Consider the following 16,967-nt stretch of genomic DNA (forward strand, 5'->3'; position numbering starts at 1 on the left):
CAGGAATGTGCAAGTTAATTTAATTTCCAATTTTGAGTTACCTTGACTTTTCTTCATTCCTTTACCTCTTTGGTATGCATTGTACAATGCTCAGCCATCACCTTATGCTACTATACAGTATTTGGACATGTGACAGGTCTTTAACATCTTCATCAGTTACTACAGCTTTTACTTCCTCTATTAGATCTTTATGTTTTCTGTGCAGACGTGCGACTCAGCTCATAGTATGCTATGCGTACATCAGTAACAGAATGGAATGAGTGGAAATTAATACATGCCTTTGAGCCTTCAGGGAAAGTCAGAAAATCCTACACACTTTAGCCTGTAGGATTTTGTACCCAAAAAATCAGAGATATAAAAGCAAGTAAAAGAAATTGATGACATTGTAATTACTGTGGAAAGTGGTAGGAATCTATTTCATAGGTAATGAGTACAGCAGTTAAAGAAAACTCCAGTTCTGTGTTGAAGATTTATGAAATAATCCAGTTTTTGGAAATCTGCTGATAACTGAATACTCTATTTATATCCTGAAACATGAGATTTTTTATGTTTTGCTAACTTTACACTTTTTCATTATTTATATACCATCAGATGTAATTGTGTGTTTTCAATATCTATGGAAAAACATTACCTTTTCTTTTTAATTTCATAAAGTTCCTAACCTTAATAGCATCTTGTGGCAATGAGTTCCATGGATCACTGGAGCATTGTGTGAAACATTTTTCCTTTCATTAACTGTTTCAACACTAGTGAATCCCTAGCAGCATGGATTTCTTGCTTTAATGCAGCCTCTAGAATAGATCTTAGGCAGATATTCAGCAGAGCTGAGGGGGTAATAGGAAGAAGTCAGTCTAGGAAAAAAACATTCAAAATCTACTTTTGCGTATCATTTATTTTTCATTACATGTGGGCAGTTTCTTTGGACAGGCAACAGTGTAAGCCTGACCTGTCTGGAAAGAGCGAGATCCAAGTATTGTAGCATCACCCAATCAGCAGATTAAAAGCCCCATTCTGGCTGGAATAAATCTCTGAGAAGGAAGAGTCAGTAAAGATATACAAGTCAGTCTCCTATACAGTATGCAGATGGCTGCTAAAAGCCCCTTAGTTCTGCTAGACACCCACATCTTAAAAAACAATCACACTTTACCATGAACTCCTTTAACACCTCTTGATTCTCAATCCGCAATTGAAGGCCTCGAATAAGACCTGTAATGCCAGTCCTTGGACCTACTCCAGTCAGTGATGGTTTAATGTTAATTAACCAAGTCAGTTCATCTCCAGAAGTAAAGGTTCTACCTATATATCAACAAAATACAAAGGCATTTTTTATTATTATTGTTCATACTGCAAAGTGTTGGCTTTAAAAACCTAGAGGGCTGTAGTATTTAAGTACATTTTAGTGCTTATACTGTGGAAGTGAAATGTAAAAAGATATTTTTGGCTTACTTATGTTCACAGCAGAAAGAAGAATAAGTCAGCACCATGGATACAACCAGCACCACATTTCATGTAATTTGGAATTAGATCCAACTATTGCAACTTATTGCCTCATACAGTTTCTTAAAATATAGTCCATTTGAAATACTGTTCTTGCAGAGTTGTAACATTTATTGCTAGTTTGTGTTGGTATAGAAAGCTCAGTCACATCTTCATAGGCAATCATCTTCATGTTTCCAGCATTTTCCTGAATATTAGTTTTGCCACACCTCATTGCTAGGAATGATCACTGGAAATTCTTTCTCCCTGAATTAAGAAAATACCCTCTGTTCTTTTCATCTTATCTCACACTCCCTTTCAAGAACAAGATGTGAAGTATCTTTGATCACCAAAATCAGGATTCGGTTTTACTGGTTAGCTCTTCCTGAAGTATATGTTCTGATGCAAAGCTTGACAGATTGGGAAGATGGTTAAACATTTCTATCTCTAGAAATATCGCTACTCTACTGGAGCAGTTGAAAACCTTTTGTTACCATGTAGAGTTAAAACAGTAGCTTGTTTGGCAGAAAATAGTGGTTTGAGGCAGAGGAACTATGGAAGTTGTCCTTTTAGTTGGCAAAGGATAACATGCCAGTTATCTCAAGGAAAATATGATGATTTTACCCATGGCTTTGTTGTAGGATGAAGACAAGCAGCAATGCTCTGTTTTTCTTCTGGAAGATGTCACTGCTACTCTTAAATGATTGAGATTACAGAAATGTTGTCTTTGCTATGCTTTTGTCTGGGCTACAACTTGCACCTGCTGAGCTTCTAAGATGTTTTCTGTTCACTTTCTGTTTATCTAACCCTCACAGATGTGTGTTTCTATTAAGTAGTTGAGAGTGCCAAACATTCTCCACTCCAGACAGAGTACACTATTTCCCATACATCTCTCTTTCCTTCAAGATCAAGTGAAATAAAAACCCCAAACTTTGAGCAGGTACTAGAGGATAGACAGGTTATAATGTTCTCTTTGCTTGCCAGTGCAGCTTGGCAGTGTGACGGAGATAACTGTGGTTACTTCTGACAAGAGTCATCAGCAATGTATTGCTTCCATAGGGCAAGAAACAGCACAGAGACACTTGTATTTCAGAGGAGTTTCTTGTTTGGGGCAGGAGCAGCTTAATTTCCTATAGGAACAGCTAGGCAGATTCCTTGTGGAAACTGTCTTCTGGTATCAGTGGGTCTGTAGCACATGAGCTGTGAAAGTGCTTTCATATGTATTTAAGCACATCCATTCTAGAGGTTTAATGAAGTTATTATATGAAGTCAAATTCAGTGTTTCTGAGAAGAAAGTCTTGAAATAGACTTTGACCCTTCATTCTAAGTTTTTGTGTAACGGTTTCATTTAATCTTTTGAGGAGTTGTATGGGAACAGTAAGAGAAAGATAATTCGTTCAAAAAATATTTGCATCCAGTGATAACAAGAACATTTTGTAATATGTTCCTGCAATTTTTCCCGTTAATTCTCAAAGCCTTTTTTGTTGTTGCCTGTCATATATGAAAAAGACCTTCTACTACATCCAGTCTGTCCTGCTTTTATTTTATTCATTTTGGGACAAATTAAGAATTTAAATTTTTTAATTATCCACTTGGGAGCTAGTTTCATAACTTTTTTTTTTGTTCAGCCACCAAATCAGTCTGTTATTTCTTTGCACTATCCCGCAGTGCATGGTTTGAACAAATGCCATGGTGTTGGTAAAATTAATGCAACAACTTTTATTTCCTATTATTTGCTCCATTGGTACACATCATTGAGTATAATGGAGGTAATCAGAGATTTTGCTTTGGGGAAGGACATGATATATAACATTACCAAAAAACCCCACCAAAAACTCCAACCAAAAACCCAATCAAACACCAGAAACCCACACAACCCTCCCTCCCAGAAAAACAAACAAACAAACAAAAAAACGTTGCTCATCCTTTTCAAACTGGAGTTCCAAAGCAGAGTTGCTCACAGCAGTGGTGAGTGGGTGATGCCCAGTAGAGCTGATCTCCCTGGGTTTAATTAACTACATTGAGACCCATGTTCCTTCCTTCTGGCAGTTCTCCAAAAGAGTTGGAGAGCTCCTGATATAGGCCACCTTCTTGTGAATGTTGCAAAGGCTTGATGACCCTTATATGTATCAATGGTAAGAATTGTGTCCCAAGTGCCCTGATCTTTGAGACACAAAGAGCAAATTCTTAGCTTATGTACAAGGGATTAGTATTGTTCTCAATGAGCATATACGAAGGACCTGGACTATAATGTTATAGAAACAAGAGAAGTTTTTGCATGGTTACTTCTAGGTAGAACGGAAATCCTGTGGGGCAGATCATCATCTTCATTGTTCCAGCTGTCTGACTCGGACTGCTGACTCTCTCTTCTGCAGACTTCATGTTCTGCTTGTTTCTGTGATCTGTAAAATAGCATCAGTTGAATGGTCTTATGGAAGCAGCAGAAACTTTGATAGCCTGAACTGTACAAAGATTTTGGTTTTAATCTATTTTGATAACTTTTAATTTGCTTGAGCAACTATTTTCAAGAACAATTGTGAACTCTGAAGAATGGAAGTTCAAGGAGTAATAGCATTTTGTCTGGCATAGTGTTTGCAAATATAGCTAGCAAAACCCACTATTATCTATCTGACTGTGTTATTTTATTTTTTCAAAGAGATAAGAACATACTTTGTATAAAATCTGCCCAAAAAAGACTGGAAGTAAGGACTGTCAAAGTTATAAATAATTTTTCATGTATGACTTTTTCAGTTGTTAGGCAATCATGGCTAAATAGGCTTTGCTTGATACTGCTTCCTAATGTTCTTAGAAAATTTTAGAGCATTTAAACATGTTTCAGGTAGAAAATACATCTGCAATACAGAATACAACCACAATATGAGCAGAATGGGTCAAACATTCCTCTACTGCCTAATTCTGATACTCTCAGGTCTAACACTGAATTATGTTAGCAGTCTTAAGCATACCACAGTCTTGCATTATCCTATCCTACATATGATCATTCTATGTGTTAGAAATAGCAAAAAGGTACACTTAAGAGGGAGAATAAGAAAAGTAGCAGGTTTGCCAATATCAGTAACCACTGCAGGCTGTGCCTGTTCAAGTTCACAAAGCTTTGGCAAGTAGGAAATAGAAATGCTAGAAAATAGTGAGAGTAAAGAGATTCAGATTACTGGATAGGGGCCAGAAAACCACCTTATTTGCAAAACAACCAGAAAAGATACTTTTTATCCCTTTATAAGATAAGATAACATTGTATTAGCCACAGATGCATTTATGCATCTTGCACACAGAGCAAGATAATTCAATAATAATCACATCTAATTACCAGATATATCACAAGATAATCTCATATTAGTAATGATATAATAACAAGTGGCACTGAACCTATGTTCACATGGATGTTCTCACTTACAGATGCTCTCAAATCTTCTTTCAGGCTTTATCTCTAAAAACAGGTAAGGGAAGATTTTCATGCCTAATTGATTGACCAAATACTGTTCTCACAAAGTTTTAAGTTTTAAATGTAAATATTTAATCCTTTTTTAATTTATGTGGGTTAGAAGTGATAAAGAAAATAATAATATTTAATATATTATGCAACACTGTAATAGACAGAACTGCCCATGTCTTGTCAACACTCTTACTCTTCAATTTCCCATCGTACTGTAGATTCAAAATATGAAGTAAAATTCTTCTCTTCTTATACTATGTGCTTTCTTTGGAGTAATCCTCAAATTCTCTTGATTCCCGGATGTTTGGAGTTAAACATCTGTATTGCTATAGCCATAGTAGCACAGGGTTTAGCCCAGGCTGCAAGGCCTATTGGAACACTTAGTAAAATCCATGGAGACCCTGCCCACACCAGGGAAATAGTGTTACCACTGTTTTCTTTCCTCCTCAGCTAGAAAGGGTAAAACTAGCTTAGGCATGCCAGCATGAACTGTTCCATCTAGAAGTTTCTGGTTCATTTGTCTCAGTAGTTGGGTGGAAGCTATTTAGCAATTCTTGCTGCAGATGGAGCTGCATTCCCATAGAACTGTATTTCTGTCATTTGGGACATATGAGTGCATTTGCATACCATGTTGGGACAGCTCTGGAAATATAAGAATAAATTATTTATACTGTTTAATAGTTTTAGAACATTTGAAAGACTTACCTGTCTGAAATATTACTGGTTATATCCTCATAGTCTTTTGCAGGCAGCTGACCTGGCAGAGGGGAATTGTGTGTACTTTCTTTATCCTGCAGATTTAAAATAAGAAAAACCTCTTAAAAAATCAGTACAAAGAAGTGCCTAGAATGTCACTGAATACAGTTACTTTTATCAACATGTTTTCTGCTATCTGACAAAATTGTCCTTCACTCAATAAGGAAAGGTTAAATAGACTAGTTTCCACCTTCAGAAAAAAAGTATGCAACTCTGATTCAGCATTACAGTATCTACTAGGAATAAAAAGCCACATCAGCTGTATTTGTGAGCTTCATAACAGTAAAATCTTCAGACAACTCTACAAGTTAGCATGCATGACTAAACTTTGAAAACGTTTGTTATTTCCTCTCTGATCTCATAAAGAAAATGCAAATACAGGAATCACAAGTCATGCTCTATTCTTCACCTCCCAGCTCCTGGCAGCAGCAAACACCAGTGTCTGAGATGGAATTGTTGGTATTAATTTCCTTTTTTTTTATCTCCAACACAATGATGCCAGCTGTTAGAAGCAAGATTCAGCTGCTTTACTGAACAAGCACTCAACTAAAAGAGAAGGCAGACCCTTGATCACCCTCCATATGCAGTAGAAGCAATGGTATTGGTGGCTGTTTTTCCATCTTAGAGAACACGTTAGTATGTGACAGTGGTTTATTCTCACTTATAACACTTGAGAGATAAATATTTGAATTTTATTATAGAGTGATGTTTCTTCTTCTTTGTCAGTGTAATATTTCAGAGGCACTCAGAAAATACCCTGGCACCTTACACAGTAGAGATTACTGAATACCTCAGAGAATCATAATGGGAGTTGCCATTTTTACCTTATTTTCTTACTTTTATGCTTCTGCATGCCGATTAGAATAGGGGAATTCATGCCTATTTAACCATGAGTTCATTTACCCAGTTTCTGCACCTACTGACTACACTGACTGGAGAATGTTATAGGGATTCTTGTTTTCTATATGACAATGAAAGGTATTTTGCAGCTGCTCTTTTACATGTTTTTTTTCAGTAGCTTGTCATTTTCAAAGTCTACATCTTTGTAGTAGATGAGCTGAGATACATTAACTAAAGCATGAATAGCTTCTATTCATCAGAGACAGCTAAAGGCAAGCTTGAAATAATCAAGAAGAGGCAGTTAATGGAACCAATTCAGAAAAAAAGAAATTAGCATGTGCTTAAAGTTATGCTGAACTAGATACACCTAATCACATGCTTAAAACTAATTTTGTGCTTTAATATCTTGCTAACAGGGATCTAATAAAGAAACTATAATCTTAGTTTTATTTCCTACTTCTCATTTGTATTTTTATTGGATGTACATTTTTGTCATAACAGACATGACACTGTTTTGATATTACATTTCACCAGACTCTGACAGTTCTGTTCCAACACCCATTACAAAACTGTACTTAAAGCATCCTCAAACAAAGTCTTCTTAATGGTTTTCTCAGCTTATTCATTTCAAGAATTTCTTCCATTTTTCTTTTTCCAGTTGGATTATATTGGTTGAGGGAGGATTTGGGATTTTTATTTCTTCTGGAGGATAAGTTGACCTGGATATATATTTTCTGAGGAGGGGTTTTACAGTTATAAACTTTGAAATAATAGATGCTGTAAAATTTTATGTGCAGTGTTTTGAAGGACTTACTAAGATTCAATAACATAACCATGTTTAAAGAGGTTTGGGTGTTATGAATATTAATGCAAGACACTTGAATAGAAATCTTTTAAAGTGTATTGTTTTAAAATACTAAAATAATGAAATCAATATAAAAATACTGAAATAAATAAATAATTCATTCTAATATTTTAAAGCACCAGAAATAGACATGCATCTGCAATCTTCCTCCCCCTTGTTCTTTTAGCATAAATATTATACTAATCATATGTTCTTATCTCAGGGGAGTCCCTTGGCTCATTCAAACGTTTACAGTCTCAGTCATTGCAGCACATTTCCATTCATTTTTATTTTTTTTTCCCATTAAGAAAGTGTGGTTCTTGCCTGCATTGTAAGAAACCCATGTTGTTATCAAACATATGATTATATTGCCTAATAACTTCTAAAAGCCTGATTCAGATTCTACCTTGGTGCACATCTGGTTGGATTCTTCTTCTTTGTTAATGGTGAAAACAGGGTGAATTCGCAGCCTTCCCCCAGCACTGTCTGAATACCAGAAAACAAAAATCTAAGCAAAATGCATATAAACGATGAAAATAGAGTTAGTCAGCTCTCTAAGTACTGCCCAGTGCAGGTGGGTGTGCTCTCAAATAGCAATCAGCCTGGGAGCAGAGGCTTCTGCATTTGAACATGAACAAGTATCGAAGGGAGAGGAGCTGTCTGCCACATAGAACAAGAGGTATTGTGCTTCTGAGAGATAAGGTAGGAGATCTGGGATGTGAAATTTGTGGGAAATATATTTTAACAGCTGGGTCAGTAATTGCCTGTGATTCCATCAGTAAATTGTATAAAATTAGCACAGACCAGGAACCTCATTGAATTAAAAACATAAGCTGAGTTCAAGTTACTTCGAGGGTCTTGCAGCTTTGCTTCCACTACTATTCCTAGACTTAAAAATCATACTTGGTCATTCCTTCCCTGGGGTTCTATGCTTGAGTAGCTTAGCCAGTGCTGCAGATCATGATGAAGGTGTTTGTATCTACAGCTATGAACCAGAATAACTGTAATGTTAGTAATAGTGAAATGTTTTGCTAATAGGAAAGTTGAATTCAGGCAACACATAATCCCACTTTATTGTGTACTGAGTGGATGTAGCTGCTTACCAGGCTCTGCTTTTGTGTCCTGGGGGGAAGGTGTGCTGTGGCTCTGATTGTCTGAATAAGCCCAGTGCAGAGCCATGCTTCGGCAGACAGTGAGTTGGATCGTGCCATGAGCCTTGCGCAGCAAATCTATAACTGTGTGGCGTGGCAGACCAGACACAAAAGTCTCATTCACCTGAAAAATACAATTATATGTACTTCCAGATTCCTGTAAGAGAAAGCTTTTTAAATAATCTGTCCTAGCATTGACCAATCTTTATATAACTTCTTTGAACTTCATGTGTTTTTATCCCTTCCCATTTTAGTAACTTTCTTGATCTTCTCCTCTCTACTTCTTTATACTATGATTTCCAAGAGTACACCCTAAAAGCATAATCTGCATCTCTTCTGAGACACTAAGATGCATTGTTTCCCCCACTCTTCAGATGGAAAGAAATAAAAAATAGAAAAGCAAACAAAAATATTGAAACCTCTGGAGGGAATAGAAAAAATAATTTGGGGTAAAATATTCTATTAAAAGACGGTTAAGATAGTAAGATTTAAAATAAAGACACAGAAGTTCTAATTCCAGTGCTTTTTGCTTGCCTTGATAATACCTTCCTGGCACAGATGAAAGGCTCCTGCCAGTATCCTGGTTAGCTGTTATATGCATGTTTGGTCAGCTGACTTGTTTCTCTGTTTTTTTTTCATGAGTCCTGCTGGACACAGTTACACCATGAAGTAGTTGAGCTTTGTCATTTGCCCTGCTATACTGTGTCTGCCACTCTGCTGGAGTACCCAATGACTGCCTCCAGCTGCAGGGAGGCCCATTCCACAGGAAGCTGAACTTGAGGCAAGAGGGGTAGAGAGTGGGCCAGAACAGCCCTCTGACCCCCAGGAGCCAAGGGACACCATTTTCTACTTGTTACTGTGCCAAGCAGCCTCAGTTTTCTGATCTGCACACCCTTTATACTGAATAGACTACTCATTACAGAGCAACTAGGGAAAATATAGTCCAAAAGAATGAAGAACCAGCATTACCTTAAGTAGAATGTCACCAACTTGAAGCCTCCCATCTAGATCTGCAATGCTGTCTGGGCTGATGGCTTTTATTAGGATAGCTCTGCCGTTTCTTCCACCTACCAGTGCAAATCCTAGGCTTCCATTTTCTGCTTTTTCCAGTTCAATCTTAATAATGAAGTCCTAAAACAGAAATGAATGCAGTTTAAAATTGAGTTTATTCAGGACTGTGTTTTTTATGCAGTCTTAACACCAAAGAATCCTATTGTGCTTCCTAGTTGTCACTGGCTGATGTAGATTATGGGATATATCCTCTTGAATAGGTGCATAGAGCTTCCAGTGATTAACATATAGTGGCTACATGTATATATCAGAATGAAAATGGTATATACTTATTTTCATAACCTTTTTTAATAATTGCTGGAGGGGAAAATAATATCTTAAAAACAAGGACGTGTACTCTTGTAATCTTTTTATAATGTATTAAATACATCACCTTCATTGACAAATGAGTAATTCCTATCTCCAGCTTGACAGTAACACAGTACATAATCAATTATTTTATTGTTCCATAATGAAAATCTTAACCTTGCAACCCAAACATTCCTATCTGTTTGGCTATAGCACTTCATTTAGTTTTAAAATCTGCTGCTTTTTTAGGGTCAAGTATTATGTCAGCAATAGCAGCAACCCAGAAATCTTTAAGGCTTGCAGCATGACTGGTTCCAATGTTGCAGGTATCATCCTCAGAAATAATTTCAGCAAATTGAACAGAAAAACCATCATGGATTAAATGGTGTGGAATAAGCAGTATTAGTGAGGACTTAATCAAAAGGGGGAAAATAGTTGCCATGTTTTTTTGCCAGCTTGGAGATCTAATTTTAACAAGAGACAGCCCTTGTTTGAATACCAGAGTCAAGAGAAAACTAGTAAATCTATTCCCATGAAATATCAGTCCCAATGTGGATGATTTCAATTCCAAGTAACACTATTTCCACATTTACATGAAAAAAAAATATTTGCAGAATTTTGAAGAATTTTTAAAGAATTTTGAAGCATTGTATGTTGAGTATGGAAGTTACTTCTTTCTTCAAAGAACACACCTGTGTATTTAAGAACTTAATCTTTTTAAAAATAACATTACTCTTGCCAAATTTAAAATGTTATGGTTCATGTCAATGCTGCATAATATTCTAAAGGCTTGGTGAGATTTTACCCTCTTTTAAAATATCTGAGAATTAAAGAATGAAACACATTAATCTCAAGTTTCAAATACTGTTGTGAATTACACAATTACAATTATGCTTATTTTCCCCAGCATCCCATCCTGTGACATTCTGTATCTCTTTCCTGTGCTACTTTCTAAGCTAAGGATTAATCTTGTAAGGTGTTAAGAGTACCATGAAGACCTAATGGAAGGGCTACAGTGTGTAAATCACACTTATATTACCAAGCTGCTAAAATAGTGATATTATACATTGAAAAACAGCAATAGAAGAGTCTGACTCCAGGAAGTGCTAAACACATTCTAGTCCATGAATGCTGAAGCAATGCAACACTTCAGAGGACACTCTCCCAATGCCATATATTCACATTTTCGAAGAAATCAGAGAGGAAGCATATACATTAAATACTGCTGTTGAAAAAGATCTCACTCCATTTATTTCACCTCACTTGATGGACAATCTCACACTAGATAAAATTGTTACTTACCTTACACTGTGGAGAATCAGGGGTGGTTTCCTGAGTACCACAGTTTGTTTCCTCCAAAGGTTTCTCTATGAAAAACCAGCAACATTTTTAACCCAGTTGTACTGGTAACATGTTCTACAATATAATACTGAAAATCATGTTCAGGGACATACTAAAACATTTTATATTTGACATGTAAAACAACAACAACAAAATAATCCTGTGGGTTTATATTCCTCAACTGTGAAGTGAGCCTTTTGCACATTATCCCTGTCGACTTCTTTATCTCCTAGTGAGCAGGTTCCAAAACAAGCTTTAAAAGCTGCATGTTACAATGTGAGACATACCAGATGGACAGCAGGTAATGTATGAATGTTCTCTGAAGCTCTGCAGAAGGCAGTTTTGTTTATGAAGAGTTGAACCTTCCCAGATGCAGCCAGTATCACCTATAGACTATTCTTTTATTATTATTTTTTTTTCAAGAGAGGATACATAATTTTACAAACCCTAATTAAAAAAGACAAAGTTTCTTACCATGTTGATGCAGCAGATGCTTTTCTCGGGAATTCAGGTTTTCATTTGAGAGGGAAATACTGGCTTTTTCTGTTTCAGCAGGTGGCGCTAAAAACATACATGTATATTTGTTCTAACAGGCCTCTTGCTAACCTCCATATATACAAGAGAAGGTGAACTGTGCTTAGATTGTTAAACAAAGCATAAATATCCAATATTGATACTCTGTGAGACAGTTCGAGACACTTCTGCATTAAGTTTGCCAATCTGCCCACTGATATAAACAATTCTGTCATGAATTGCAGAGAAATTGCTATTTTTAAAAGTGTGGCAACAATCAGTGATCAAATTGTCATTCTAGACATGTGGCAATGATCAGGCAGAGGAAGAAGCAGGGTGTGTTAGTGTCTGCAGAGATGGATATGTAGGAAGACTAAATACAAAGTTGCCATAAGTTTTTTTTGTGTCTTCTAAAAGGCAAGAATCTTGTTTTATAAGAGGGGTGCCATGTAAGAGTTCAGAAATCTGAATCAGAGGTGGATCCGATCTGATAAACTATTTTGAAGGTGTCTTGAGAAATCTTGGAATCTACAAAGCTCATGGAGCAAGGATGTGTAAGCAAGGTCCTACCAGGCTATGAATTGACTGTGCTTTAGTTGTACCACAATGGCTGAGAATACACGTAGCTTTTTTTGTGTCTTGTAGTAATTTCAAAGAAGCTTGCTCTTCAGTGAGTGAAATAAGCTGCTTCAGTTTACAAAACCAAACACTAGTTTGTTTGTTAGTGGCTAGTTGTTGTACAGTAGGAAATCTGTAACTAGCTTGACTTGGAATAATTTATTCAGGTCTTATAGTATTTAGATGCATGTAGGCACATGAGCAATTCTGGTCCAGGGTTACATTTTCAGGTAATCTTTGCATGATTAAAAAAAAATCAGACATCCAGTTAGGCAAATGTTAGGCCTGACTAAACTTTCTAGCCAAATGTACACTGGAAAGCATTATTGCATAGGTAACACACCTTTACTCAGTGACGTAGATGTGATACCTATCCTTCCACCTGTTGGTGCAGGTACAACCTCTGCTTGCCGAGACTCCTTCTATTGCTAGAGCAATTCTCATCAGGTCTTTGTAGTGCAGATGATTACTGATGTTTTGCGTCAGTTATAGTACTAAATATCCTACCCCAATAGGAATGCTCTTATATTAACTAAGGGATATTGGTGCTGCCTGATTCTGATTTTTTATAGGTTTATTGATAACAGTATAAAAAGTTGGTCTGAATGATGAAATAGTGGCTCATATTAACTAGTGGCTCAAAAAGTGCTGGAAAACCTGGTAGATAATATTTTAAATCAGAATAGATATTGAAATATGACCATGTAAAACTCCCGTTTAATATCAATAATTTAAAAAATCTTCTATCTTTAAAGTGTTGGGTTTTTTTCAGACCCTTAGAATGGCCATAACACAGAAACTGAATGCCAAGTTGTAATCTGTTAATAACTTTTTAAATGAAATTAATCAATACCTTCTGCTATTTCCAAAATCAGAAGCAAGTTTTGAACTAAAATATGTATGTGTATATATATATATATATTAGCCTTACTTACTATTTTTCTGCTCTATAGGAACCACTGGATTGCCATTTCTGAGGGCAGAAAAAGTGAAATATATGAGCCATTAAGAGCTGCATGCTTTGTAAAGCATATATGAAAAGTATTTTTAGAAATTCAGTTGTCTAAATTGTAGTTATACTTCTATGTTTTTTTTAATGGTTCTTCCTTAAAGAGCATTTCTATCTGTATATAAAATGTTTGATTGTCTTTATCAACAATGAAACATTTTATTTAAATGAGCTGTGGAAACAAAGAACCTGTTATAATACAGAACTCCCTTGTGGTACATTTTTAATTCAGCTTTGGTTCCCCCTCTATAAAGTGGGAATGATCTTTTATAAATTCCATTATCTTATTTCTGTTGGTCTCCTTGGATTGTAAATTCTTAGGATGTGTTGCCTACTAACTGCTTGTACAGCAGGAAGTATAATGAGGCTGTGGTTTCTTCATCTGCTAGTCCAGTGCAAGTGAATCAGATGGCTGTGACAGACACACCGTAGCTAACTGTGGTGATGTAACTTATTCATGTACTTTTGCCTTATTGTTTGACTTGTTTCTCTGAGATATTTGGAAGCTAGAAGTAGAAATATATCAGTCCAGGAGCTCTGCTGATGCCCTACTACACTGCAGGACACAGTAAATCTAATGTGTGGCCAAGAGCTGATGAGGGAAATTCTTAACTTGCTGCAGATTAAAATCTGCATTTTTAACACCTTTCTAAAAGATTTGGCTGTTGGAAGTAACTCAAAGTTACTTTCAACATTGGAGGTACTTTCTTGCCTGTAATTGTGAATCTGAGAATGTATGGAGAAGGTTAACACTAGTAGTGGAAATAAAAAGATTATTTTCCCTGGAGAGCAGGGTATCTGAAAACGGTGGGCAGCCTCACAGTAAAAGGATTCACATTTGTGTTTGGATGATGAAGTTTTAAGAGTTCTCATTTGACTCATATTAGTCTACTTTTACTCACTGTATAAGTTGTAATTGCAAGGAGTTATCTTATGACTGTTATGTATTAGGTTGCAACATTCAAATGCTTGAGGTAAAGCATTTTTCTTGTAATTTATCTTGTTTAGTTTGTTTTGTTTTTATTTTTTTACTTGATGTAAAATTCAGAGACGTGCTTTAACATTAGGATTGTTGGAGTATGCTCAGATTTACCTTATGGCTTTGATTTGGACATTCTGGGTTGCAGCTTCACACACTCTCACTGCATCATCCAGGCTAATTCCCTCAGTCCACAGTCCACAGATGTAAACAATCTGATCTTGTGGCTGCAAACTGCCTTCCACACTGGCAGGAGAGCCAGGCACTACCTCTACCACATAAATACCTTGTAACTTGCTTCCAGCTCCTCCTGTCAACTTTAAGCCTAGAATAATGCAGAGAAAGCATCTTTTGTGGCAGTGTCTTTTGAATTATACTGTTAGTGACATACAGCCTAATGGAATAGATGTGAATCATTGAAAGACAGGCTGAACAAATCACTGGCATTATAAATAACAGTCTTTCCTCAGTGAGACAGGGTACAAGAGGTGGACTCAGAGAGTGAAGTGCAATTAGATGTTTTAAAAGTATGGAAAAAAACATAAATGCGATTGTCCATCTCTGCTTCAGCTATTTTGTACTGCTTTATTTCACCTAATGTTGGATACTCATTTGAATAAGAAACTTAGTCACATAGCAGCAACTCCCTCATTACCAGAGAGCTGAAGTGCCTTGCAGTCTTTGGAATGCCATAGAGAAGGGAGGTATATGACAGCTAAGGAGGTGCTTGTACAGTGCAAAATGGAATTGTGCGATGATATTCAAGCAATCTCCCAAAGAGATGGTTTCTGAACTGGAATCAGAATGCTGTACCTAAACAAATGTGGCTAGACTGTTTCAGAGTCTGCAGTTCTATCTGTGTGCAGTACTCACCACATTCTGCAGAAATACCAAGATACTCATGCTGTGAGAATTTCTATCACTTGTATTGCAAAGTGTAGATACAACTTTGTGTCTGTGATAAACCAAGGATTGTGTGTATATTTTTTGAACAGCAAACTATTGTCCTAACCATTGGTTCCTCCTTCTCAAACTTTGCCTTTTTTCCCCCCCTCCAAATAGATCTTTATGCATCTTAGCAGGTAGTAAACATAATTATCTAAATTATCTAAATATCAACAACTTCTTTTGTTGATAAATATATGAGATTTGAGATATGCCAGAAATTTCAGCCAATAGGATAATAATACAAAGATAATTTTTGCAACTATCTTCATTGGTCTAATAAGAGATATTAGTCTTCCCTTTAAGTCCTTGCCCAAACTAAAGCCCTGTGTTCCTTGGTCATGGATGAAGGAGGAGAACATAAAGATGTCAAGATCACTCAGGATCTAATACCACAGTTGCTTCTGATTATCTTATGAATGCTGTAATCCCTATCCAAAATAGCAAGCATAGTATTTACTACACACCTAGCTGTCCATTGGCACCTTTTGCGAGAGTAATTTCAGGAATCTCATCTGGCCTAATAGAGGAACTTGGATCACTGTCAGCACGACAAACCACAAGATGCAGATCAGGAGGAGAGCTTTGCAGTAAAGTCAGGGCTTCATTGCATGGTAAAGATGTGACATCAATTCCATTCACCTAAATGACAAACCAGTAAAAATGATGTCATAAATCTCATTTACCATCACGTACCTCTCCTTCCACTCTGAATTTTACGTATTGAAGATGAACCAGGCTGAAAACAGGCGTTATTCATACCTTGCAAAGCATGTAACTCCTGCATCCTTTAAATGTCACCTATCTTATTGTGTTAGTACAGTTTACGTCCTTTAATTGGGAAGTTATTTAATGTCTCTGTTGTCTTACATTGCTGCTAGGTGATTAATGTTAATTGCCTGGTCATACAATCTATTCAGCCTGAAATTGGTCCTACTGAAGTCAGCAGAATCATATTTTTTATATGATTCCTTTGCACTTCCATGCCTAAATACATTATAAACTGGCCCCTATGGCAGGAAGAATAACAAAACTAAATTACATTGATCTGCAAATATTTTCTTCTCTGTAGAAACTTAAAGAATTACCGTACCATAATGATTCTGTCTCCCCTTCTTAGTCTTCCATCAGACAGGGCAGGCTCATACAAGATTTCATCAACATACAGGCAGTTGTCAGCTTTGCTAAGAACTACAGAGAATCCATAACTGTTCTTCTCTGACTTTGTCAAAGTCACAAAGATCTCCATTTCCTAATAAAGAAGTACAGGATACGTTTGATGTAGGCTTTTCTGTTGTTTCATTAACATCTTCCATTATCTTTTATATCTAGATAGAAATCAGATCCTCAGGTGGTATAAATAAAAGCATACATAAGGATTTCTCTGATCTGTTATTGCCTTATCCCCGAATTAATATTACTTCCTTTTACCTAGTGGAGCTTCATGGTGATTGATTGACTGATAGGGCCTAATAAGACAGAGATTGCCATCAGGGACTGGAATTTTGGCATTTGAAATTGTTAAAGAAAGGCTTGGAGCTGACAAGCGTTCCAATAGTAAAGTGCAGATATTATTGTTGTTATTGCTGTTGCTGTCCCACTGAAGGAAACAGTTGGAGCTAGATTTTGTCCTCAATGTTCTCAAATTTGTAGGAATTCAGAGCTCATCACTGTCAGCAGGA

General features: G+C 36.4%; 1 protein-coding gene across 1 annotated transcript in view; it reads right to left on the reverse strand.

Annotated features, from left to right (window-relative positions):
- The window catches only part of PTPN20B (protein tyrosine phosphatase, non-receptor type 20B), a 23,388-nt gene that overhangs the window by 5,812 nt on the left and 609 nt on the right, over positions 1 to 16,967 (reverse strand). Inside the window, exons 2-13 of the mRNA XM_010000356.1 lie at positions 16,379 to 16,537; positions 15,753 to 15,927; positions 14,455 to 14,665; positions 13,288 to 13,325; positions 11,696 to 11,782; positions 11,183 to 11,247; positions 9,491 to 9,652; positions 8,474 to 8,645; positions 7,777 to 7,856; positions 5,636 to 5,721; positions 3,763 to 3,878; positions 1,148 to 1,296 (exon numbers count right to left, since the gene is read on the reverse strand). Coding sequence (XP_009998658.1) covers positions 1,148 to 1,296; positions 3,763 to 3,878; positions 5,636 to 5,721; positions 7,777 to 7,856; positions 8,474 to 8,645; positions 9,491 to 9,652; positions 11,183 to 11,247; positions 11,696 to 11,782; positions 13,288 to 13,325; positions 14,455 to 14,665; positions 15,753 to 15,927; positions 16,379 to 16,537 — 1,500 coding nt within the window. The remainder of the gene's footprint in view (positions 1 to 1,147; positions 1,297 to 3,762; positions 3,879 to 5,635; positions 5,722 to 7,776; positions 7,857 to 8,473; positions 8,646 to 9,490; positions 9,653 to 11,182; positions 11,248 to 11,695; positions 11,783 to 13,287; positions 13,326 to 14,454; positions 14,666 to 15,752; positions 15,928 to 16,378; positions 16,538 to 16,967) is intronic.

This window comes from Chaetura pelagica, unplaced genomic scaffold (assembly GCF_000747805.2).
Source record: "Chaetura pelagica isolate M959 unplaced genomic scaffold, ChaPel_1.0 scaffold156, whole genome shotgun sequence".
Lineage (NCBI taxonomy): Eukaryota > Metazoa > Chordata > Aves > Apodiformes > Apodidae > Chaetura > Chaetura pelagica.